This window comes from Siphateles boraxobius, unplaced genomic scaffold (genome assembly GCF_051911475.1).
Source record: "Siphateles boraxobius isolate OS27281-9 unplaced genomic scaffold, OSU_SipBor_1 8, whole genome shotgun sequence".
Classification (NCBI taxonomy): Eukaryota; Metazoa; Chordata; class Actinopteri; order Cypriniformes; family Leuciscidae; genus Siphateles; species Siphateles boraxobius.
The window spans coordinates 10,953,289-10,979,894 of record NW_027509208.1 but is presented as its reverse complement, the minus strand read 5'-3'; the positions used below and the strand labels follow the sequence as shown (position 1 = coordinate 10,979,894).

The 26,606-nt window shown below is 37.8% G+C and overlaps 3 protein-coding genes across 20 annotated transcripts in view; 2 read left to right on the top strand and 1 right to left on the bottom strand.

The window, feature by feature from the left end:
* palld (palladin, cytoskeletal associated protein) overlaps positions 1-23,148 on the top strand; it is an 85,636-nt gene extending 62,488 nt beyond the window's left edge. For 7 of the 16 annotated variants that reach the window (XM_077220701.1, XM_077220704.1, XM_077220703.1 and 4 more), the window contains 11 exons: positions 7,594-8,214; positions 9,893-10,031; positions 11,450-11,551; positions 14,010-14,228; positions 15,369-15,518; positions 16,259-16,347; positions 17,187-17,319; positions 18,838-19,045; positions 19,488-19,653; positions 20,226-20,359; positions 21,458-23,148. In XM_077220701.1, coding sequence (XP_077076816.1) covers positions 7,594-8,214; positions 9,893-10,031; positions 11,450-11,551; positions 14,010-14,228; positions 15,369-15,518; positions 16,259-16,347; positions 17,187-17,319; positions 18,838-19,045; positions 19,488-19,653; positions 20,226-20,359; positions 21,458-21,618 — 2,122 coding nt within the window. In that variant the 3' untranslated portion in view covers positions 21,619-23,148. Of the gene's footprint in view, positions 1-7,593; positions 8,215-9,892; positions 10,032-11,449; positions 11,552-12,073; positions 12,113-14,009; positions 14,229-15,368; positions 15,519-16,258; positions 16,348-17,186; positions 17,320-18,837; positions 19,046-19,487; positions 19,654-20,225; positions 20,360-21,457 lie in introns of all 16 variants that reach the window. The other 9 variants (XM_077220699.1, XM_077220698.1, XM_077220702.1 and 6 more) reach the window with 2 other exon arrangements.
* Positions 22,808-26,369, bottom strand: cbr4 (carbonyl reductase 4). Of its 3 annotated transcripts, none has more exons than XM_077220726.1 (6): positions 26,302-26,369; positions 25,624-25,772; positions 25,235-25,355; positions 24,977-25,110; positions 23,911-24,045; positions 22,808-23,801 (listed from the first exon to the last, which is right to left on the bottom strand). In XM_077220726.1, exons 2-6 carry the CDS (start codon positions 25,766-25,768, stop codon positions 23,623-23,625), a joined length of 714 nt encoding a protein of 237 aa, XP_077076841.1. In that variant the 5' UTR covers positions 25,769-25,772; positions 26,302-26,369; the 3' UTR covers positions 22,808-23,622. The 3 variants fall into 3 exon arrangements, with proteins under 3 accessions (XP_077076841.1, XP_077076839.1, XP_077076840.1); XM_077220724.1 differs by having other exon boundaries at positions 26,227-26,348; XM_077220725.1 differs by lacking the exon at positions 26,302-26,369 and adding an exon at positions 26,227-26,244 and having other exon boundaries at positions 25,624-25,814.
* The window catches only part of nek1 (NIMA-related kinase 1), a 39,298-nt gene continuing 38,460 nt past the window's right edge, over positions 25,769-26,606 (top strand). The window contains exon 1 of the mRNA XM_077220715.1: positions 25,769-25,839. The gene's annotated coding sequence lies outside the window, so the exon portion shown is untranslated. The remainder of the gene's footprint in view (positions 25,840-26,606) is intronic.

Here is a 26,606-nt window from a genome sequence, read left to right as displayed (position 1 = left end):
CCAATCAGATTAGAGCTTGCCAGTTTGAAAGTGCTTTCCAGTTTTGTACTTCCCAGGTCAACGAATAGACCATAGGTGGACAGAACGGATGGAGAGCAGACAGACCAAAGGAGAGAGAGAAAGTCTGAGACTTAGAGAATGCAATATGGTGAAATTAGAGAAAAGAAAAGCGAGAAGAGGAAAAAGAAAGCATGAAAGTGAGAGTGTGGGAGCTGGAGAAGAGAAAGAGCCTTTTTTATTTTGGCCTGACGTCTTTATGGAAAGTTGGACATTTCCTCTATGAGTCTGGTAGGGAGTGCAGTGCATGTAGAGCCGGTTGGCTTGGGTGGGAGCCGCATTGAGAGATCAGATCTGGGTCAAACTGCTCCTAAAGCTGGAACACACTCTACTAATACCAATGTAATCTGAGAAAGGGCTTGAAAACTTGCACTTCTAGACCTTTTGTGTGTGAGAGTGTGTGTGTGTGTGTGTGCATATGTGGCCCTCTTATGTACTCTGTTGACCTCTTGAAAAGCTACGAGCCAGAATGACTGTTGGACATTTTTGGAAGTTTTGTTCACAGTAACGTGGCAATAATCCAAAAGATTTTATGCACATTAGTGGTGAGAGAATGAGTGTCCGGTTTGGTTGTGTGAGTGACAGCACTGCTATTACGCTCCGATATAATGGAAGGATCAGATGCAGTCTTCTACTCTGTCTGTGCTCTGTTCAATGAATTGACTGTTTCGAAGGTTGTGTATGTGTGCGTGTGTATGAGCATCTACAGGGAATGAGAGAGACGCTAGTCCGATACCGCAACATGATGAGATACTTTTTCTTCCTGACACATGAATCTTGTTGCAATTTAAGAACTTTAAACTCTGGAGCATTGTAGGGCCTGTCTGTAGATTTCAGTTAAAAAGAACAAGATATGTTGCTGTTTCAATGGTTAGTATGACTGTTTATAGGGTGTATTTGGATCATAGTGAAGTGGAACTATAAAAGAAAGCTGAAGTCAGTGTAGAGCTGAGAGGGTTTGGGTGTGGTTATAATTCAGATGTTAATGTGCATAAAAGTGCATTGAAAGATTGAGAGGTTGAAATAGCGAATCTCGTTTGGGTATAATGCATTGACAGATAACATATAAATAGGCAACAAACTTTTATAGAAAAAAAAAAAAAAAAGATTTGAAGTCTAAATGTAATTTTTTTTTTCACAATTTAAGAAGTTGTGATTTTGTTGAAAGTTGCTGTTTTGATGGCTGTTGTAGCAGAGATTTAAAGCGGATCAATTCAGAGGTTTAGCCTTATTGTTGAGCCAGGAACAGCATGCAAACACAAGCCTGAATGCTTTAGCCAACGCATTGTTAGTAAATTGCTCTGTTGAACATGCTTAACATGCGATAACAAACCCGAGAACAACAGAACTCAACACTTGGACGGCATGCAGTGTTATTTGTGCTGCTTAATATTTTTGTGGAAATCATGATCTTTTTTTTCAGGATTGTTTGATTAGATAGAACATTGCATAGAATGTTCAAAAGAACAGCATTTGTTTGAAATACAAATCTTTTTTAAAATAATTGTACTTGCTGTCACTTTTGTTCAATTTAGTGCAGTCTCTAGAATTAAAGTATTCATTTCTAAAAAATAAATAAAAATACTTGCAGACCCCAAACATTTAAACAGCAGTTTAGTTATCTATAAACATATTGACATTCTAATTTATACTGTTCCACAAATAAAAAATGTTTTTCTTGTCGATTACACATAATTTCTATTTCGATCAGATAAAACAATAGGAGGTTCTTTCAGTCTGTTTTTCAGACATTCATCCATCGGTCCAGCGCTCCAGCTGTCTCCCAGGCTGCCAGCTTGCTAAATTACTGTGTAGAGACAGCTAATGAATCATTTATTTCTCTAGACACTGACATGGAATCAATCACCTGAATCAATCATATTTCAGCATTGAATCAGTTAGTTAACTAGGACTAATCATTAGGTAGAGGATTGTCCAGGGGCATGATGATGACATGATGATGGGTGTGGTTATAGCTGAATCCAGGTGTGTGTGTGTGTGTGTGTGTGTGTGTGTGTGTGTGTGTGTGTGTGTGTGTGTGTGTGTGTGTGTGTGTGTGTGTGTTTGTGCGTGTGTGTGTTTCTTGTTTGTTTCAGTATCTTCCCACATGTTCCTTGATCTCTGTTTGTGTACACTATTGGATAAACACATTTCAGCTCTAGCACATTGTCATCCTCAGCAAAGAAGGTTTTGTTACCACAGTAGTGTTTGTTGTCTGTTTTAGGATACACTTGGCAGGACAGTACTCTTTCATAGCCTAATACAATTATTATGCAATAAAATACAACATGTAGGAACATTTTAGAGATTATAAGCTTGTTTTTCTCATTATTAGTCATCAGTCATTATTTTCTCATTGCATGTCTTGCGCACAGACAAACTCGCACGATGTGCAAAATGCAGGACGTGCTCTGTAAACACTGTTCTCTAATTGGCAAATATTTAAACTCAACAACTTCCTGTCCTCTTGAAGCTTCTTCCTGTGATAGCAGCTGGTTAAAAACCAGTTGAAACTCCTCTCCTGCACACAGACAAAACAAAGATGCTTAAACTGACTGCAAGAGATGCACTTTTAGAAATGACACGCATTATTAGCATAAAATCGCTCCTGTATTAATCTACAGAATATATTTAACAGACTTTTGGTTAATCTGTTTACAGGATGTATTTTCAGCTTGTATCAGTCATGTTTAGAGGAGTAGACTTGGAAAAATTTAGAAGATACTGCAGTTGGACTGAGAAAAAGATTCAATTAAAAAGAGAGAGAATACACTCACCTCATTGTTTAGTACGGCTAACAAACACTGGCCCGTGTCTGATGTAGTGACGTTAAAAGTCTGGGCAGAAGCTGATTGGTGGACTAATTAAACCACAATTCGCACTGACCCATATCTTGCCATTATTTCGTGAAGGGCACATTTACTGTATGTGGTAATTTTTATCTGTTTTATAGGGGCACAAATGCCGCTGACATCAAAACACTTCAAAGCTTATGAGCATATGTCTGACCTTCATGTGACGGTTGGTACGACAAATTGTAGTGTGTAATACAGTGTGAACAACATCAACTGCTCTGGATTCTACATTATGGTGTGGAGGAGAGAAAGAAACACTAACTTCTGTCTGCATATGATTCACATAAAATGCAACGAGCTTCAGAGGAAGATAAGAGCAGAAACAAAATGTGCATTTTGTTTGAAGTTTTGACAGTACAGCTAAACAATTTACTTACCAACAACTTGTAGATTATTTGGGACATTTGAGGAGTTTTGTTGATCGAACATCTGTTATACACATTCCAATTAATTCACATTTCTTAGTATATAATTTAAAGCTCATGCTGCATATTTTTTTAAACTTATTTTAGTTTTTACCTTTAGACGATTTCTCTAATTTCTGAACAGTTTCCTTTGATTCAAAACAGACTACTTTAATGAATGTGTGTGTAATTTTTATGCAAGGTGAAGCGCTTCTCTGGAGTTCCCATAAAACAGTAGGAGCTGGATTTGTGTAAGTGCATTTTATAGACATGTAGCTGAATTAGACAGGAATGTGTGTAAGTGCAGGAATATGAGAGAGTTTTTTTGTGTCTGCTGAGGGGTCTGCTTCATCTCCACTAGTAACAAACCTTGTAATTTGGCAGAAAATTGATTGGGTTACTTCATGTAACCTTTGACAGAAGGCTGTTATTATTTAAGCTGTGCTGCGTGCTATCAGCATATGGACGCACATCGCTGTATGCACCTTTCTTCTGTTAGCGTCTCTAAATCATCCAAACTATGACTGAACTGACCCTGAGTCCCCTGTAGATACAAAAAACACAAATGTGGTTGGAGCCGTGGCCATGTGTGTGAGGGGAGTTTGTATTGCAACTGATCCCATTCTTTGCCTTCTTTGCTAAAAAAAAAAAGTAAAAATATCTTGTCTAGATCTGCCGTGAATTATTTATAATGTTGGAGAACCTACTTTGGAACTGCACGGTACCTTTCCAAGTCAAACTAAACTTTTGAAAAAGTAGTTGGCAATATTTAATCAGTAGTGTAGTTCACTAATTTAAAGCTACTTAAGGGACGTGATGCGTTCATATCATTAAATCAGAGATTTGGCACTAAAGCATTGAGTGTTTTTGGTAGAATAAAAAGAACAAACTGCATTAAACTTGAACGGATAACTTTAAACTAAATGCTACAAAAAAGACTTTGAATACACCCTAATTTATATAACTTGGTCGACAACATCAGCAGCATTTAAGTGAATAATTTGCTATAGAAAGTTTAAAGATGCCACAAATGATTTTATGAATCGATTAATTTACATACAACAAAAGCCGCTTTTCCACCGTCGGGCCGAACAGTACTAAGAACAGTAAGGAATGGTTCCAGTTGTATTTCCACTTGAGTTTGGTTTGGCATGGCCTGAACCATGCTGGTAACCAAGCTGAACCGTGCTGGTAAGAATGCATGTAGTGACGTTGTCGACACCCAGGATTGGTCACTTGTCCATTGCCAGGCTACCAGTTTCTTTGTAGCTGGCCAAACACGCTATTTGAGCGAAGTAAACGCACGTTAATAATAAAATTAAAAGGAATATCTAATCATCCTCCATAACGCGGTCGCTATTTACATCTCAATTTCTGTAAACTCTTGTTACCAAGGCAACGACTGAAACATTTTTAATGCATTCAAAAGAGCTCTGTTATCAGCTGGACAACCACAGTGGACAATGAAACCATATCCGTACCGGCTGTGCTGGATCGGCATGGAATGGAACGAATAAAGGAGAACAGTTTGGCCCAGTGGTGGAAAAGCGGCTAAAAACTCCATAGAATCAGTTGGACTTTACAGCTCTGAAGTCTAGGAGAACATAGTCAGTTGATTTGCTTGAATAAGTTAGGATTTGAAGATGCAAAACACAGAAACAAAAAATAAGTTTTTGATGTAATACTAGTTGAGGGAGGAAAAGTAGCATGTTATTGGAAAAATAACTAATAAATTACAAAAACTTCTTTCACTCTATTGAAAAATGTATTTAAGTTAGTGTCGTTACATTTAGAAACTTAGTTTACTGCTTATTTTGCACTCATCCCTTCAGATTTTTTTTGTAATGAATGAACATGATTTTAAGCAGGAGTGTACCGTAGCATTTTCTATTTGCAGACTCGGTGCCTTTTAAGGCGAACTGATTATGTCAGTACCGGCTGAACTCCCTCCATCAAATCAGGTTTACTTGCGAGGAATTCCAGAAATGCAAAAGGAAAAAATAAGTGGAGAAACCTGCAAGAGCTATTTTTAGAAAATGGCTGCCTGTGATTGAACATTATGATATTCCTTTACTGCTGGAATCTATTAAGTGGGATATTTAGAGTCGGAGGGGTATTTCTGGAGAGGCTTGTAATTCCAGACCTCCACCGACTGTTAACCAGCAGTTTTCACGCAGGGGAGGAGGTAGAGGAGAGAAGAAATGTAGAAGGATGGAGAAAAAGACTAGATTGGATTTGAAAACTTTCTTGTTCTTTTTGATGTTATAAATGAGTCGATAAGGAGGGAGACATGGTGATGGAATTTGGAAAAGTGTGAAGGGATTGAAAAAGAAGAGGAGGGAGGGAAAGCATGACCCAAAGACAGAAAGAAGAGAAGTGAGAGTCTAGCCGCTGGTGCTTCGGACTCATAACAGAGCCAAAAAAGGAATGAAAGCAAAGCAGCACAGGCAGTTGAGTCCAAGAGCCTTTCACCAGCTGCCAAAGTATTCCAGTAAAAGTGCTCTTTTGATGGATACTTGAGCATACAGAATGGGGAAAAAGGGGAAAAGGATGGTTTTAGGTGGTCATTTTTGCTTTCAATGTGGCCCAAATCACCATTTGTGCCGCCAAAACAAAGTTACATCATTTAATCTATTATTTTCCTCAATGAATCCTTTTATTTGATGAACTTGCTCTCTAGGTTTTAAGTTAAGGCTTGGCGAAGTATTAACAATACATTGTGAATACTCCCCTTCTCTTTTTCTTTATCCAAACTGTGAGGAATTATCAGTTGGATGGAGGAAGGGCTTCCACCTTCATTACAAAAGATGAATGAAAAGAGGGAAAACACAATGACTTCATTAGTTAACATCTGGAAATAATTTGTTTAAATGGGGTTTGGAGTGTGGCTAGCCTACCACCAAGATCCCCTTGTGAAATACACACAAACACACACTGAAATCACACATTTAATTAATGTTTTGCAATTCTTTACAGGGTGACTAGCAGAAAAGCATTGAACGCTGCTCTGAATGGACTTGTAGGAGACAAATAATAAAATTTAAATGAAAAGTATCTGGGCTTGGTTATTGGTTTGCTTAAGGTTATCCATTTGTTGAGGCTCACAAAAAGGGTTTAAGAGTTGCCAAAAAAAGGCAGCGGGAGAGTGGGGGTGAGTTTGCAAAAGAAGAGAGACAATTTGTTTTGAACAAAACATGTCTTCCAAGGACGCAAGGATTCAGATGATGGAAAACTGTAGGCTGTAGACAGCAAATATCTGATGTTTTGCAGAGAAAAGGACACTGTGGACGTCACTCCAGTGTTTTTGTGTATGTGGGTGAACCGTAACATTTGACAGATATTATGCTCAGTCATCAGCCCGACATAACCCTGAAAAGGCAATTCCTTTTCTTGCTGTTACACGCTGTTGACAGTATAGTTTAAACTTTACCCAAGATCACTCGCTTTTCAGTGGGCTTTAGTTTCCTTCCCAGAAACTCAGCACAAATACACACAGACACACGCATAGCCACACAACAACTAGGCATAAAACCTTATTACTTTACAGTAAAGCACACTACACCACTTTCTGTAGGCTTCATTTAATTTCCTCCCAATAGGCCATCTATTCTGTGAGGGTGATATACTGTCCCTGAGATGGCCTTTCATGAAATCGCTGAACTCTGTGTGTGGCTTTACATCTCTAATGAATCATTAAAGGATATATACAAAGCGCAACATCATCAGAATAATCTTTGCAGTACCAAGTTAAGCTATTAATTGTGTTTTTAGACATGTTTCTTGCTGGTCCAAATCGGTCATTTAAGTTCAAGGTGGTAGACCATCTTGGACCAGCAACAAACCAGCTATCAAACCATCTACAACAAGCTAATGACAAAACCAGCTACCATTTTGCTTTTATAAAAAGGTTAATGCATAATGGAAAAAATAATTGAAGGTTTTAATGCAAAAATGTGTCAATTTTTTAAAGTAGATCCATTCATTATATGGTAAACGGGTGTTTTACAGGATTTTGACAGGAATGCTGTTTTGAGTCACCCAGGACCAGAGCTATCAGTTTTATAATTGTGTACAGAGTTATATTTAGCGAGGTTTAGTCCCAGCAAACACTCTCCAAACCTTATCTTAAGATGCGTTGACGTCACTTCAGGTTATGTTTGTCAGGTTGTGCAAATGCACAGTTAGACTGTCCTATTACCTGACAGACTCTTGTAGTAAAATGTGTATAGTTAGTGTGATGCTAAACAGTCCTTTTGTTTGTAATTTTCTCCTTGCAGAAACGCGGCACAACTTAAGCAGCTTCAAGATCAGATCCTTCTAGAGCAGCAACAACCGCTTCCCCCTCCTCAGGAAGTCTCGCCTCCTTCTCCACCTCTCCCACCTCCTCCCTCGTTCCAGGAGCTGGAGAGTAGCACCATGCAGACAAGCACCTTCAACTATGCCCGACCCAAGCAGTTCATCGCTGCCCAGAGTCCCACAACAAGCGGTGGACCGATTGGATACAGCACGCAGTCCTCGACCTCCTCAAGCTCCAGTCCGCTGTCCCCCATAACAGCCCACAAGCCCTTCAGCCGTGTCACTCTTCCGCCCTTCCAGCAGCAGCCGCTACTGTCCAAAGGAAGCAGCGTGGAGTCTCCCAGCTCACCTTCCTTCCCGCCACCCCCTCCGCCCTTCCTCAGCTCCGGCACTCTGTCCTCTCCTTCTGGCTTGCCGCAAGACTTCCCCCCTCCGCCGCCTCCACCACCTGTCACGACAAGCCCCACCCGCTCCGACAGCTCTTCGCCCTTCACGTCCACTCCCCAATCACCAGCCGGATTTCTGGTATCGGTGCTCCCAACCACACCTCCTCCACCACCACCAATGAACGCGCTTGGGCTGCCCAAGGGTAACGGCACAATGTGAGTACCCACAATCTTCTCTTAAAGTTTGAACGCATCTCAAATGCTTCTCGATTTGAAGGTGCGCAGGCATTCTCTATACTATATAAATACTGAGCGCTTAAGCAAGAGCTCCTGTAGAGCACTTAAAAGGGCACGTAGTATGAACACTTGGGAAAATAAGTTGGAGTGCAGCTCCTGCTTTGCAGCTGCATGGAAAACATGTACTGTATGCATTCTTCCGTGGCATGTTTATGGAGACACGGGGATCAATGGGAGCTGAGGAACCTTGAGGGTCAGGCCTGTGTATTACAGAAGCTTCCTGTCTCATTCTCAATCCTACAGAAATATAAAGCACACTAGTTCACAATTGAGAATGAGTGCTTTTAAAGGGATAACAAATTCAATTGCTCACCCTCATGTGGTTTCAAACCTGAATGAACTTCTTTCTTTTGTGCAACACAAAAGGGGTAATTTTTACAAAATGTCTGGGCTGCTTTTTTACCTTTCCAAAAGTAGAAGGCGACCACTGACCATTGAGCTCCAAAAAAAAAAAATCAATTGTTGATTCGTAGGTGTGACGGATCACAACACACTGTATGAATGAGATTCGATTGCAATGGTGGAAATTTTTTTGAGATTATAATGACTTTAAATTACCTTAAAGCTATTGAATGGCTTTGTCTACAATCCAAAACTACTTTTATGGTAATTTTGTCATTTTGGAGCTTGATATTTTGGACCAATATTGTTATTGTTGTTTTGTTATAACTGAAACTATTAAAGTAATTTTCGTTAACTGAAATAAAGCTGAACTAAAATAAAATATTTGTTAAATGAAAACTTTAACTTTTGTAATTCAAAGTTTATGTACTAAAATGAAAATAAAAAACCTAAACTGAAAATTAAAATAACATAAAATAAAAAATTAAAGCTAAATAGAATTTAATTTTTTCAGATAGTCAAATTACACTTAAATCAAGTTAACAAGTAACCCAAATTACTAAAACATAAACTTAAATTAAATTAACTCAAATATTGCAAATTCAAATGATTATTAAATTCTGTAATATTAAAATACACAGCCACTGTTCACAAGTAGCTTTGAAAAATATACTTATTTTATTTTAAAAAAAAATTTAATCCACCTGGCATATTTCAAAAATCATTTATTTATTAAATCTTCTGCAAGTGATGCAGATACAAGCTGATCAAGTACCAAATCTTTGAGTGTTTTCATAGCTTTATTGTTACTCGTGATGTATGATTCCGATCTTCAGTTAAGATGGTCTGATGAACTGAGTTTATTCCACTCATCCAGAGTGTGTGTGAGTTTTTCTTCAAGCTGCTGCTCCTGTCCTCAACCTCTCCATCTCTATTTTCTCTGTTATCTCCCACTTTGTTCATTCCTCTCTCTTCCTGGCATTCCAGAGCCAGAGGGGGAAAGATAAGAGACCGCTGTGGAATTTTCAAACGCATGCATACTAACAGATAACGGAAATTATTCTTGCTTCCCAGTGCATATGCAAAAAAATATTTCCGACATTTCCAACTTTTATGTTGTTTTTGAGTGTGCATTAATCCTAGCTGCTGTCTGGAAAGGTTTTGTGGATGGGTGGTTATAACTCTATAGCCACAGTTTCTTGTTTAGTCTGTAATCTGTTGCTTTTTTCAGTATTTTCTGATTGTGTTTTAACAGAGCTTTGCCACGTAAGACTACACCCCGTACACCTCGCATCTTCTCTGATTCGGATATCCAGGGCTCCAAAGACGCTGTTATACAAGATCTAGAGAGGAAACTACGTTTCAAAGAGGAGAGACTCAGCAATGGACAGCAGGTACTGTATGTGTGTCAGGTCTTATGTTTGGATTACTAAAGAATTACAGTAGATCATTAATAGTACTACCATACTAGCATTACCATATTGATTATGTTTATGTACACCACCATTATGACCAATAACACAAGCAGTCATGTTTGAGTGTATTTTACCATTTTCTTTTTTAAGGGAGTTAGTTCTCCCAAAAAAATTTAAAATGTTATAATTAGCTCACCCTCATGTTCTAAAACTTGGAAAGGAATTTAATTTAACACTGTTCTTTTCCATACAAAGTACAGTATATAAATAATACTATTTCCAATATACTTTCAATTATAGTATTTATGTACTATTATAGTACTTAATAATATTTTGAATCTTTTTTAAGTTTTCATTTGAGCAATTTAGCATTTTTGGATATTTCTATTTAGCTTTAATTATTTACATTTTAGTAATTTTACTACAACTTGATTACTTCAACTTAGTTTAGTATGTTTGTTTTTCATTTTCACAATTTTTTTTAATTTTATTTCAGCTTTATTTTCAGACAGCTTTTTGCTTTTAGTTTACAATAACAAAATTAATGGAAACAGATGCTATTGCGCTTTAAAAATGACAACACAAGTCATAAGATGAGTGAATAGACCCTAAATAAATCTTGCACTCCACTATAGCCCTAACTATAATCTCATTTGCACCTCAGCGTATTCCAACATACAAAAAAAATGGCTTGATGTTAAATCAAACAAGTTTCATGTATATGTAAAATTAAAACATTAAATATATCGCTATATGTGCAAGGGTAACCATTTTTCTTTTTAATCTGTTGTTCATGTTTCAGTTTCTTTGTTATTCTTCTAGTTTGTTAATTAGTTCAGGTCTCCTCCGTTCTCTCCCTGTTTGTTTTTATGGTTACATATTGATTAGGTTCCTCAGTTCAGGTGTGTCTAGTAAGTTTTTCTCTCTGTCTGCTGTGTATATAAGCCCTCAGTTTGAGTTAGTCTTTTTTCCGGTATTTGTTGTTGTGTAGTGCTTTCTCCTATGAATTCCTGTATTTTAGTTGGCGTGTCAAAAACTTTCTTTGGATCTTGATTTCTGCTGCCTGCAAGTGTCTGAACTGCACAGCGTGACAAAACTGTTCAGTTGACTATAATTGTCAACTGAACAGTAAAGGTTAAATCTTACAAAATACACCTAATAAATGGAAACAAAATGTCTTCCACCACCAGTTCCTCCAACTGAAAATGTCACTCGATATAGAAGCCCCAAAATCAATTAACCACACATAGCAAAACCCGCTATGTGTTCAGCACGACTAATAGCCTTGAATTCACTAGTACAGGCGACCAAATAATCATAATGCTTTTGCTTGTGTGAGTGTGTGTTTTCTCACACAATAACCCAGGCTCTGACAGATTAATCCTGCTTGCTTTCAGAGGTTAACCTATGAGGAGAAGATGGCTCGCAGGCTACTGGGTGCTGACAATGCCGCCACAGTGTTTAACACACAACAGGTGGAGGAGGAGCCAGTTACACAGGTATACACACGCACATACACACAGATTCACATATACTCATGAGCACAACACACAAACCCACCTACACAATGTCCCCACTGTGTCACAGCAAACAAACCAGGTGTTCATAATTGGCTGGCTTTTTAAACATGGGTTATAAACTAAATGCATCCATTACAAATTGGAACGCGGACTTTTTCCAGTGTAGCACTTGGCGGTTGTATGTAGTTTAGAGCATTGTGGTTTGCCTGTGTGCTTGTAAATGCGTCTTAATTCAGCTAATAGCTACAACCTCCTGCATGTGCTTGTACATATGCATTGGATACATAGTAAGGTGATGTAATTTTGGCAAGGAGAGAATATCGGTGAGGCATTTTGGAGGTGTGTGAGCAGGTAAGTTCATAAAAACAGGATTATCAGCACAACACAAACACACATTGAAAGTAATGTGTATGACTATGCACTTTTGTGCAATAGGTGTGTAAATGTGCAGGATGTGACATCATCCTCAACTCCCTTGCCTGTTTTCTGATCTCTCTACAGGAAGGCAGCTCAGCTGACTCAGAGTCTGTCCCTCAAAAGGTTATTCATTCTCATCCTGTCTATAACAAACATCATGCAGCGGGCTGTCTGTACATCTTATATTTCGCTGTTCTCTGAGTCTGTCTCTCACCGCTGTATTTCCCTTTGCTTCACCTCATGAGACCACCCCTGATTGTTTAATTGTCTCACCCCTCTGTGTGTGGCCACCCCCATGTTTTGGCCAGTCACTACTCTATGTGATTGTGTGTTTACTCTATCCACAATGTTTTCTTATGTGTCTCTGTTTATGGAATATCTGAGTCCTGAGTAAGCGTTGCGGTGAAGTCTTTGATGGCGATATGACAGTGATGACTATTGTAGTGTCTGGGAAAATCATCAAATATGGAAATTTACACTGCAATCTTTCTGATCAAATAAGCAGTGTAATTCAGTGTTTGAATTACACCAAACTCCTGGGGGGGTCCAATATTAGGAAGAAAGTAGGTTGCATGACCTCAGCTTATTGTTCTATAGTGAAATATTTTATCCAGCAGGCTTCATTGTATTTTAGCTGTTGTAAACAGTTTGCTAGCATTTATTTTAAACTTAAGAGTCATATATTGGTAGTGTACGTAAGAGTCAGCCAGTTATCGAAAACTACTTCAGGTATAATACATATTCCCATTTATTATCCGGATACTTGCAACAAAAAAAAAAGAAATGGAATGTGATTTGAAATAATTTTATCTAAGAAGAAAGAAAATAAGTCATTGTAATTAGTAAATGATAATAGTAATTTCAAGGTTACCCTATTTTAAATGTCTGCTTTAGACATTCTACTAACTTTAAGTAGCTTTGCAACTTTGTCAACTAACTCTCATTAATTGCAACTACATGTCAATTAACTTTTATTAGAATATTAGTAGACTGTTAAGTTTGGGTTAGTAGAATAAGTTGGCATACTTGCAGAGTTACTTATAGTCAGTAGAATGTCCCTTTATTCATCCAAATAAAGTGTAAGCAGATATTAAGCAGACAGTCTACTAATACTCTAATGACTGGTAGTTGACATGTTGCAAAGTTACTTATAGTAGAATGTCTGATGTGGACTATCGAAATAGTGTTACCATTTCTATATATCATGAAATCATTAATAGTCATTTGCTTTTTACAGCGGTCAATCATGCAGTTTAGCGAACATTATTCAAAAGCATTTGGTCAATCGTCATCATCATCATATGTTCCAGTGAGCTGTGTAACAATTTTGAATAATCCATGAATTGTTTAAGGTCTTGAAAATGACTTTTAATTTTTTTTTTTTTTTAAACTGAGCTGGGTGCCTAACATCATGTTATTGCTAACTGATCAGGCACTGGAGACCGCATGCGTCTGCTTTGCACATTTCCTACACTCGAGTGGAGACACTAAAATGCACATGCTTCTCTTCCTCTGAACTGTGAGAAGTGGATATGCTGTTAATGTTGTGCCATAAATTTAAAGTGTGCTTGGAGCTCAACACACGTCCTTGGGCAAATAGCGGTTGTCTGTGTGTTTGCATAGGAAATGTGCATGTGTGTGTGCTTTTTGGGAGGATGTGGCTGGACGTTCAAGAAAACAAGATGGAGAGGGTGCGTTTGTTGTCTACGTATGTAGTTATGATGGTGTGTGTTTCTGCAGCTGTCTTAAACCTGCAATTACTGTTGTACTGTGTCATCAGCACACACTTTTATCCAGATGTTCCTTCTGGCTGCAGAATGGAATAAAAAGAAACAGAAGACAAGAAACAGACCAGATGAAAGATCAAAAAGAGTGAAATAAGAGTTGGATACGAGACTGAATAGATTATAGGGCACAGTGATGAGAGGATGTGTGCTTGAATGAATAAAATGAGTGATTGAATGAGTTGGTAACTTGAGAAGATCTTAAATGAAAGTCTTTGTGTTTGTATGTGTGACAGGAGTATAAAGTGTCCAGCTTCGAGCAGCGGTTGATCAGCGAGATTGAGTTCCGTCTGGAGCGCTCGCCCGTCGAGGAATCTGATGATGATGTTCAGCACGATGAAGCAGCGCCCGGAGAGGTTGCACCGATCTTCGATCAGAAGCTCAAGCACTACAAGGTCTTTGAGGGCATGCCTGTGACCTTCAGCTGCAAGGTCATCGGAGACCCAATGCCAAAGGTGAGATGTCATCACATGCATATTTACATTTCACATTGCTTATAAGCAGATTCTTATCAAAGTGACTTTCTCAGCAGCTAGTTAAGTTTTAAAGCTCATTTCATTGTGGATTATAATCTAGTTTATCACAATATTTTAGCATAGTTTTAATTCAACTTATGAAATACGATTGCAGGAAAAATGTGGGAAAAAAAGAATACTGTTCAAAAGTTTGCAGTCAATAAGGGTTATTTTTATTAATCAAAGACATTCAATTGATCAAAAGTGACAGTAAAGACATTTAAGTTACAAAGATTTCCGTTTCGAATAAATGATACGCTTTTGAACTTTATTCATCTATAAATCCTTAAAAAAAGTATCATGGTTTCTACAAAAATATTATCAGTGTTTTAAACCATTGTACTGCTTAAGAATGTTTCTTGAGCACCAAAGCAGCATATTTTAGAGCGATTACTGAAGGATCATGTGACACTGAAGACTGGAGTAATGATGCTAAAAAATCAGCTTTGTCATCACAGAAATAAACCAAAAACAGTTATTTTAAATTGTAATGATATTTCACAATACTGCTGTTTTTACTGTATTTTTGGTCGTATAAATACAGCCTTGGTGAGCATAAGAGTCGACTTCGAAAAACATTTAAAAAATCTTACAGAAAAAAATAAGTTGTTTTAACCGCTATTTATTTCATGATTCTTTTTCATAATATAACATATACAATATAATCTTTTTATTATAGTCTATAGCCTTATCGTGTATATTGTTCTGGAGGTTTATTAGTGGTTCACAGAATGGAGGTTGTTCATTTTACAGTTAATGGTGCCTTGTAAAGTGGCATGTACTGTATGTTGTGTTAAGGGTTTGTAGGAGAGGAGTCTGGAAAGCTGGGATTGGTGGTGGAGTTTATCATCTGTGACTAGGCTGGTTTCATCAGAAGCTCTGATTCACTTCTGAGATTCCTGCCATATATGGCTGTCTCGCGATCATTGTGTGTCTCCTGACTTCCATGAGACCACTGTAATGACTGTGCGATGACAGCAGACTTAGTAACAAGCGATGATGAAGAGAATAAGAAAGGGACAACAGTACAAGCTTTGGATTGTTGCATAATCATGTTTGTGTGTGTGTGTGTGTTTGTAGGTGTACTGGTTTAAGGACGGAAAGCAGATTTCCAAGCGCAGCGAACACTACCGTATCAGTCGTGATCCGGACGGCACATGCTCCCTGCACACAGCTGCTGCCTCACTAGATGATGATGGGAACTACACCATCATGGCAGGAAACCCAGCGGTGAGATATACACTCTTAATATAACACACAAGACATGATTATATTGGCATAGGGAAACATTGTTGAAAAGATTGATGATCTTTCATTTTAAAAATATGCTTAGTGTGCAAAGTTAACTTAACACTCTTTATTCTAATTCGATTTAATTTTAACTGATTCAAACTGATGAATTGTCTGTGTTTTTACACATGCAACACAAGAGCATGCATTTCTCAGAAAATTGGAGACTGGTCATCCGCCCAAATTGCAAAAGGCAATATTTGTGTAACATTTAGTTTTCTTTCCTATAGTAATAACGAACTTTTAACATTTTTTAATGTTAGTTTTGCTACTGAAAATATATGATGCATTTTATCTGAGTTTGATATCAATTGATGGCTCTCTCATACACACACACCCACTCAAGGGGCTAGTTAGCTTGACCAGTGTATTGGTGGAGACAAATAATCAGGGACACATAGTCAGGGAGAAGTGTCTAACCAAAAGAAAGATAATTCGGACAGCCTTTGGAAGGATTAAGAGTTCACACACGCACCCACACACACATGTTTTCTCATGGGGAGCAACAAAAAATGTCCCCAGAAGGATTTTGGATATTGTCATCTTTGTGGGGACATTTTTATCCCCATAACGTAGGAAGAGTATACCTACATTCCAGCTATTGACCATAAGAAAAGCTTAACAGCTACAATGGGTTTCTTTACTTATCTCTCTCTATATATTCTGTTTTTCTCTCTTAGGGGAGAGTGAGCTGTACTGGAAGAATGATGGTTCAGGCTGTGAACCAAAGGGGGAGAAGTCAGCGCTCCACACCTGGACACATCCGCAGGTATACAAGTAATGCTGTTTCTAAACATATACAGCCAGTGGATTACAGCAGGTTCAGGATCAGGTTTGCTTTACCGGACTAGCAGTAATAGAGGGCGTGCCCCATGTAAAGAACACCTGTATATTTTGGACAATGATCCAAGGACAAGTTAAGTCTTTTGTGCAGAATAGAAGATTTGAATCTTTTTCAAAGGGTGGGGTTTCCTCTGGATTAGATATTATATATCTGGCCATTCAGGCCTTTGAGGTCTTTATATTTTTGATTTGATAGTCAATAGTCTCCAAAGGCAATACAAAGTGCCAACCTATCATTCATTCATAAAAGTAGAAATGATTCCCTACACATGAAGTAATCGGAGCTGCTCTCCATAAAAAAAAGAATTGCTTGTCTGTCTGCACTTATAGTGCACTTTGGTGTCCTGCTACTTTTCCATTTTCCTATTTTTCCTTCAATGCATTACAGACAAAGTTGTTTTTCCATGATTTTTTTATATAACACCTATTACTGTAGATATGTATATTAGGTATACAATTTTAATTCCCCCTTCCTCTTAAAATGGTAATTTTGGCCATTCTCACCTTGACCCTGCCTACTTTATTAAAGTCCAATAGAAGTGTCTTAATTTGGCAGTCTGTTGAATTGATATTAGATTTATTGTAGTACAAACCATTAATATGCCACCCTTTTATCCAATCTGATGTAGTTTTTTTTTATTGTTCACCTTTATATGTACATTATGCAGTTATGATGTTTATTTAAAAAAAAAAACTGAATAGAATCAGTAAAGAAGCACCAACTGATAGAATCTTTTTTTTCTTTTTGTTTTTCCTTTCTCCCAGACCACGCTCAAGGTCCAGAGACAGTGGTGATGAGAATGAGAACATTCAGGAACGTCACTTCCGCCCTCATTTCCTGCAGGCCCCAGGTGACCTTATTGTGCAAGAGGGTAAACTCTGCCGCATGGACTGCAAGGTGACTTCACAAACACTGCCACACTCACTTTAACTCCATAGTGACCACAATGCTTATTACATGGTTACTTTACAAATAAATAAACTCATGGGCATTTCAGAGGCTGGAGGAAACATTCTGTGTGTGATTATCTGGGAAAAGTTTCCTCCCTATGCATTCTGAAGGAAAGAGGAACAAAAAAAGCTTAAAGTTGATATTTCATCACTTCTAAAATGATAAATAACGTTGAGTAAAAGGCTGGAACTTATCCTCAGTTTTCTCTCTCTTTCTCCTATTATTGAGTTTTCTACTTTCTCTCAGATGTGTTTCCATTGGCTTACCGCTGTCTCTAAAGACTGTCCTCTCTATCCTTCCTTCCCTCCCTCTGTCTCTGCAGCTGTTTTGTCTGTCCCGTATTTCTTTGTTTCTCCTCATTTGCCGCCTTGCTCATGGCCAACCAACAAAGTCTTACCAACTTTTTCTTTTTCTAAAAGAAAATTTCAAATCTCATACAAAATGTAATATTTATCTGCTCAGTTTGACAATTTCTTAAGGCAAAGTGCACCCTTTCAGTGACCATTTGTTAAAAGAACACAATTTAATTTTAAATAGTTTCAGGCTGTGTGGGCCTTTTTGGTTTCTCTCACCAACCCCCACCCCCCTACCACTTATCTGGTCTATTTCTTTCTCTCAGGTTGTCGTCTAACTGTAGTATTACATTCTTCTGTACCGCTGCCCATGTCTGGCTGCTAACTGCATACTCAGAATAAAGGCTCACTGTGCCATGGAGGGATTCACATGCTATAAAAAGACATCACCAGTAATGCACTCATGCAAAGAGTCCTTAATGTCAATGGTATTTATAGAGCTGATTTCTTTTTTTTAGGCTTTCTAAACTTTCCAGGCCACAAATGTCCCTAGATGCAGTTCAGGAGGTCTAAAATCAAAGTGTCTTTTTTGCGTTTTCTGCTTTTTCACTTACACAGCCTGTTCTTTCAATAAAAGTCATGAACACACTCAAGTTGGCTGTAGTGAGATGCATGATGGACATTGTTAGCATCACGCAGGGAATATGCACACCCATGGGAACAGCACTTGAGCAGTGTGTTCTGTTCTCAGGAACATCACAATAAATGCAGATGGATAAACAAGCATCTCAGTCCACCCCTCTCAGCCCCATGCGTGTAAATACAAACACACGCACACACTCATAAACAAACATAAACACACAGGGACATTCAGTGGTGGTCTGACGCTGGCACAACTTCAGGTGAGGCAGGTGTTGTGTTTCTCAGGAATGTGATTTGTTGAAAACAGATCTCAGGCATTGTGCACAGACTCATTTCCCATGAGAACCACACGCATACAGACACCACAGTCCAGGTGCACAGGGACAAACACATACACACTAGCTTTTGGTTTGAAAATACTTTAAAGGGGCGATTGCACTGTAACTGACATTTTATAGCACAGATAATGTGTGAGAATAAATTATTCAGAAAACATTTGATTTGACTTTTTTTTTTTGTTAAAACATAGGTAAGTGGTCTGCCAACTCCTGACCTCATCTGGCAGCTGAATGGCCAGACCATCCGTCCAGACTCCTCCCACAAGATGCTGGTGAGGGAGAACGGAGTTCACTCATTGGTCATCGAGCCTGTCACTAGCAGAGATGCAGGAGTTTACACGTGCATCGCCAGCAACAGGGCTGGACAGAACTCATTCAACCTAGAGCTTATTGTTGCAGGTACACAACCAAGGTCTTCTACACAACTAGAGATAAAAGACACTACTTTTTTTTTTTTGTTAAAACACTGATACATTTTTTTTCCAGGAATCTTTGATTAATAAAAAGGTGAAAGAACAGCATTTATTTGAAATATAAATCTTTTGTAACATTTTAAATGTCTTTACAGTCACTTTTGGTCAATGTTATTTGTAATGATTCCTTGCTGAATATAAGTATTTATTCCTTTAAAAAAACTTACTGACCCAATCTACAAAATGTATATAAAATGCAGTTAAGAACGTATAATTTGTAATATGTATAAGTATTATATTTTTGTAAAAAATATTTTTAGAGAAATCAACAAAATTTTTTTCATTTTGCAAAAAAAAAAATCATTAATGTGTTACATGAATACTTATTTTAGTTTTTTTCTTATTAATTTTCTTTCTTTCTTTTTTAGCTAAAGAGATGCATAAATCCCCATGTTTCATTGAGAAACTCCAGAACACAAGTGTCGCTGAGGGTCACCCTGTCCGTCTTGAGTGCCGTGTGTCTGGAGTCCCATTCCCACAGATCTTCTGGAAGAAAGAGAATGAGTCCTTCACTCACAACACAGACAGGATAAGGTAGGAGATCTCAGCCAATCACAGCCCTCCTGCAGCCATTCCACCAATCAAACTGCAGAATCTCTATGTAATATAAATGAGAACATATTTTAAGACCCCAAGTAATTTTATTCACCAACGTTTTGTTATACTTGCATAAACCAGACCAGAAAGTAATAAGCTCGTCTGTTGAATACGATTGTCCTCATAGATATATTTTAAAATGACTTTCTGCTCACTGTGAACCATGTGTCTGTAAATGGCAGCAGTTAAGAGACTGGTGTTTGAAGCTGCTACATGCATGTGTGAAGGCACACACACACACACACACACACACACACACACAATGCAGATGAAAAGGGCCATGTAAAAGAAAAATACACACAGTAACCCAACCACAGACGCTACCATCTACACCACCTCAGAGGGACAAGAACAGTTAGTCAAAGTCTCCAGTCACATTGTTTGTGAATGCGGTTTACTCATGAGGATTCAAATCAAATTAATATGTTCATGCAGCATGAATAAACAATCCTGACATGAATTGAAGGCAAACAATGTTGCTCATTCTGATGTTCAATTCTATTTCCCAGCATACACCAGGACAACTTTGGTTACCTCTGTATGATCATCCAGCCGGCTCTGAAAGAAGACGCAGGCTGGTACACCGTTTCAGCGAAGAATGAAGCTGGCATCATCTCCAGTACAGCACGTCTCGATGTTCATGGTTAGTTTAAACACACAGTGGAAACGGATCTCATGAATTCATGTAACAATGTGGAGTTATTACCGGTAAAGGACCAAAATACACAATGCAGACTAAGAAGTTTTAAGCGGTTTATCTGATCAATGTTCTTGCATAAGTTGCTTCAGACTAAGGAAGAAACCGTATTAAATCTGTCCAATAAAAGCACACTCCCTTCCTCCGCCCAGTGCTGTTCCCATAGCAATCCCATCCACCAGTGCTGTGTTTGCCATCAACAACAGGTTTAACAATACGGATGGATTACCTAAGGTTAAACTAACAATGGGCTGACAGAGTCCTATGAAAGTGGTTAGAATCACAGAAGGGGTGTGATTTAACACTGGATACATTTCAATTTTAATCATGGTATGATGGAGATTATAACATTCATTCAGTCTGGAATGAATTGGAACGGGATTTGTGACTTAAATCAAATTAAAAATATTAAAACTCTGGCTGATACCAATAAGTTTTTATGTATTATTTTATCTTATTTTATAGCTGATAATCAATTAATATATAATGTATATTTGAATAAATTTTCAATAATATTTGTATTGTATGAATATATTCAAAGATAAATTCTAAAAGCTAAAGTTATTAATTTTAAATGCTAGAAGTGAAAACAAAAAAACTTCAATATCAGCCAGTAAACTACATGATAAAATTTGATATATCATACATATTGACAGTTGATAGGAACATAAATCAAATCAAATGCCCACATTTCAGTCAAACTGTGTCAGATGGTGCATGTTTCAGCATATATTCTCCCAAATATTTTAGACAAAAAACTTTATTGTAATTAAGAAAATAACTATTGCTTTGCTCCAGCAGATACACATTAATATCAAACTACATCATTTGAACTCCTTTCAAATCAACTATTTCTATACTACATATTTGACTTTTTTGTACCGCTATACCATGTTAACCCTAAATGAATCATTCTATTACATACAGGAAAGTCTACATATGTTTTTGTAATTGAGAAACTACATTGATTATGTAGACATACATTTTACATCCTGTTATTTCTTCTAACTGTGAAATGGTGTTCATCCTCGCCCTTTTCTTCAGCCCAGTGGCAGCAAACTCACACCCCAAAGCCCAAGAAGGTGCGCCCATCGACGAGCCGCTACGCCGCTCTGACAGAACGGGGCCTGGACGTGAAGGCAGCCTTCTTCCCAGACTCCAATCCTCTTCCTCCCGGCACCCTAGTGGAGAGCGACGACCTGTAGAGCCTAGCATGGAGGATCTGACCTTCGAAGCTTGATCCAGCGTACTCCATAATCCCCACCCATTTCCCAACAAGAACCTCTTTCTCTTAAGGGGGTTGGAAGAAAAAGTGATGGAATGACTTTGAATGGCTTCGCTCAGCATTTCCTCAGAGAGTTTGATTCTTGGTATTATCACTTCTCTGCCCGAGGAGGACTAGACCATTCACTATGCTTTATTTCAGTTGTTTCCTGAGGGGAAGTAATGTGGGTGCTTAAAAGAGGTCATAAACAGACTAAATGGTTCGCTGGCGCACTTAACATACACACACACACACCAGCACGGCTTTAAGGAAGGAGGTAGTATACCGATGATCACCTTGTTTTTCATCTCTAGATTTTCACAAGTGCCTATGAAATATTTAATTTTAAATTAACTTAAAAAAAAAATCAAATAAAAAACATTTATTCAAATAACTAGCATCTAGCTGTGCATGTTACTACAGTGCCATCATGTAACACTTTTTATGTATTTAGTTATATAATACCTAAGATTAGTTATATTTATAAAATGCTGGAGGAAATGTCTTCCTCTCCAGCACAGGAAATAGGACTTTTTTTTGGGTGGTTGGGGGTTCTCTGGAAGTAGGGAACAGGAAGATGGACACACCTGAAACTCCATGGACCCCCTCGTCCCTGGAGCTTCAGGGTCCTTGAGATCCCACGCATTGATCAGATAGAAGCTGCGTCTGGATCTACAATCCAGAGATGTCTCACAAGGCAGGGCCTTAATGACCTTTTCCCCACCCCGTCTTTTTGTTCATTTTTACGAGAGGGTAAAAGCGGACACTGTTGCGTCATTAACACGAGTGATGAGATTTTTTGCAAGTTTTGGCTGACTGACAGATGTTTGTGTTTCTGTGGAAGCGAGAGGGAGGAGGAATGCTTATGGGGAAAGTATAGGAAGCGGAATCGGCACATGTTTGTGAAGGATTGGCTGATGGTGGATGAAGAGGAGATTTATAGGAATATTGATTTGAATGATGATGGTGGTGCATGGAATGAGCAGATGGTAATTCTTTGGCAGGTAGGCTTCAGTTTTCAGGTTTGGAATTACAGAAACATAACACAAAATGTGATATTGGCCGCACGGATTTGTTCATTAATAGTTAATTGGCTCTTTCAAGAAAAAAATAACACCGAAAGCATTATATAACAAAATAACACTGAAAGCAAAATTTAATACACATTTAAAGTTATATTAGCATTCTCTCAACACTTGCTCTGATCAGTTGAATATCAAATACGTTTAGCCATCTCTCACACACATGCAACGTATATACACAAAATATAGCAGAATGTATACATGTAAGCCTGTGATTGCATATGCTCTTTCTTACACAGCTGTTTATCCTTCAAATAAGTCAGATTTTAGGAGGCTCTTTTTTTGCAATATTTTCTGATTTCCAAGCCAACCTGTGCCTGTATACGGACTGTTCTCCTTATTCTCTTCTGGTTTATGAATAGTACAATAAATAAATGTCTCTGAAAGTATTGAGTCTGGGTTGAGTCCAATTGCTCTTGGCAAAAACATCTCTCAATAAAGCTGAATGAGCTTTTTAGTGATCTGTACTTTGATGTGGTGAGAAGGCCCGATTTTACATTTTAATTTTCCTTCTAAACAATTGTTTAAAGGGGTTAGGGGTTTAGCACATTTGTAAGTATAATGTAGCCTAGCTTATTTGGATGCTGAAAATAACTATGAAATCAAAAAGCTAGTCATATCCTCCCAAACGTTGACCTGTGACCTGTCAGCCCAAGAATGAAACATGCAACCAAAACCCAAGAATAACATTAATCCAATCCAGATGGGCCAAAACTACTCTTACACAGTTTTGTGTGACTCAGATTTCCATGGAGAGATGATCAACAATATCAAGCTTTGATTCAATATGAATATTGTGCTTTATCAGCAAAACAAAAGTATCCACTTTAACACTTCAATGACTCAGTCAGCTCATGTTTTCATCACAATGCCAATCGTAGTCCTCCGTCCACGAGCAGAACCTGTCCTGTGATGTAAGGGGATTCCAGGAGGAAAAGGACAGCCTGGGCCGCCTCTGCAGGTTCCCCAAAACGGCCCAGTGGAATTCTCCTCGCTGCTTCTTCCTTCTCCAGCGCTGCCGTCATGTCCGTCAGAATGAATCCTGAGAGGGGAGAGTGAGACGAATTCTCAGCTGCACTTATATGACAGATAATATGTAGGTTAATAGGCAAAAGTAGTAGTAGAATTAAGAAAAAGAGAGGACAAACAACCTGGAGCCACCAAGTTCACTCGTATATTCCGGGTAGCAACTTCCTTTGCCAGGGAGCGAGTGAATCCCTCCAGTCCAGCTTTACTGGCACTGTACACACACTGGCCGGAGTTACCCTTCACACCCACCACAGAGCCTGAGCAAACACATCATTAACCCTATAAAGCTTACTGTATCATACTTGAAAAGCAAATTTCTTTTTTTAGCAAGTATAAGGCCTTTTCTAAATAAGTATAAGGCCTAATTCTAAAAACTTCCCCTTGCAGGTCATGTTACATGTGTATCTTTTTGCTGTGAAACCTGATACTGATGTTTTTTTTAAAGTAAATAAAGAATAACTTTTATATTGTTAGTAACATTTCAAGATAAACACTTACTAGAGTTAAGCAACTTATGTTTACTTCATCCATACTTATTTTTTAGAAAAATCATGCATCATATTTGGGACCCACATTATAACATCAGGCTTTTGAGATGTTAACATTTATTTGTACATATCTCAATCATCATTGTATTGCACTGCATTTTATGTTTTGCCCCCCACAATTAAAAACGACAGAGCTTTGGTCATACAACTAAGTATTTAAATAGCAGATATATTATTGGGAGAACTTCCATTTAAAAAAATATATAAATGTGACTTATTTCATTATGTCAGGCTTTATGGGGTTAACATTCATACACAGGAGGTTTATACTGTACATATTCTCATTGATGCTGAATAAACATGTCAAACTCTTACTTTGTCATGTAATTTTTTTTATTCTGATTACACCCATCAGAAATTCTAATTTACCATATTGCATAATCTCAAGAGAAAGTTTACAGTTACTGTCAGAATTTGCCAAATGTAAGAACTATATAATGATGCAGAACTAGCAATACTATTTCAAATCTGGAGTTTTTACGCCATCTAGTGGTAATTAAATGAATCCAAATTGTCCAGCTGAAGATGCAGGGTGAATTTTACCGTTTTCTCCAGTTTAATCTTCGTGACACTTCAGAACTGAAATACTACAATAATAATAAAATCATAAGGTAGTGGGACATAGATACATATAGCTCACCAATGTTGACAATTGCTCCTCCGTGGCTGAGCATGCTGCGTAAAGCACCTCTGCACGTGAACATTGAGCCCAGTAGGTTGGTATGCAGAACAGACAGCATGTCTGCAGATTTACTTCTCAGTAACAATGCATCTCTTTAAAATAAATACACATTAAATAATATATTAGAACGCTATTTTTAATATAATTGTTTCTTTTTGGCTATGGAAACTGATATATTTTTTCAAAAACACAATACATTTTTTTGGAGTCTCTGACCTGTTGATGCCAGCCGCGTTAACCAAGTATCCCACAGTGCCACAGTTCTTGCTGATGGTCTCAAATGCTCTCTGAACATCTTCTTCTTTAGAAACATCACAGCTAAGACCCAAATGTTTTTCTGAAATTAAATATATACTCCAGAATTATAACATATATTATAATGCCATTTAAGATTAAAGGTACTTGCATTTTCGTATGCTTTTTTTTCGACTTTTCAATTGCATCCCTTTGATAGATGAATACTATTACACATCACTTACATTTAAGTAAAAACAATTCCTTAAGGTGTATGATGTCTACACTGCCAAATTAAAGTGATAGCCTATAATTTTCATCGACGAACCACTGCAACTCATTCAAAATGATAATTGTATTCACTTACTCACCTCCAGGCAGAGATGCAGCAGTATCCTGTGCAGCCTCCTTATTCCTGGACAGCAGCACAACCCTATGACCCCTCTGTGCCAGCAGCTGACAAACTGCTCGCCCAATGCCACGAGAACCTCCAAACACTACGGCCAGTCTGGACATCACCCTACAACAGAAATAAACAGTGCTGAATGACGACTGCTGCCCTCTAATCAGATATTGAACAAGTAAAGGTGAAAATACAACTGAAAATAGTGACTGTGTCTTAGTAGTAAAAAAAATGGTTATAAAGAAACTATGGATTTTTGCTTGAACTTGATTGATTGCATGTCCAATAAATATTATTATTTTAACTTAAAATAACATTTCGTTGACATGTCAATCAATGTCAAGTTACTTAATATTGACTTGCCTCAAGTACATATGCATAATATTAAGTATGTATTTGCATGGCACTCCAAGGTAGTGCTAAGACGACATTTTTTTTGGTTTATTTGAGATTCATAAGTAATGAAACCAGCATTTAATCCAGCATGCACGGCGACATTGTTAAATGGTTGTACAAAGTTGCACAATTACATCTGGATTTAGGCTTTTAAAAGACAAGACATCGAACTCACGTTAAATATCGATAAGATGATACACTCGTTTGTTCTCATTCAGGTCAAATTGTGTCGCTAAAATGTGAAAATTACGGAAGGAACGGGTGCCGCCATATTGACTGCACTGCGCGATGTCAGCCGATAGATGGAGCCAAACGCACTGCTACCGACTGCTACAGGCAGCAGTGTTGGTTCAGAAAGATAAAATAGTAAAGAAATCGTTTGAAGTGGAAACAACTTCGAGATTATTTTCGCTGTTTACAATAATTTTAAAACATAGTCCATAGGTGAGGACAACACAATAATAAAGATAATTAATGAAGTAATTAATTAATATATATGACAATATATAGAATCAAAATAACCATATCTACAAAATATAATAATAATAATATAAA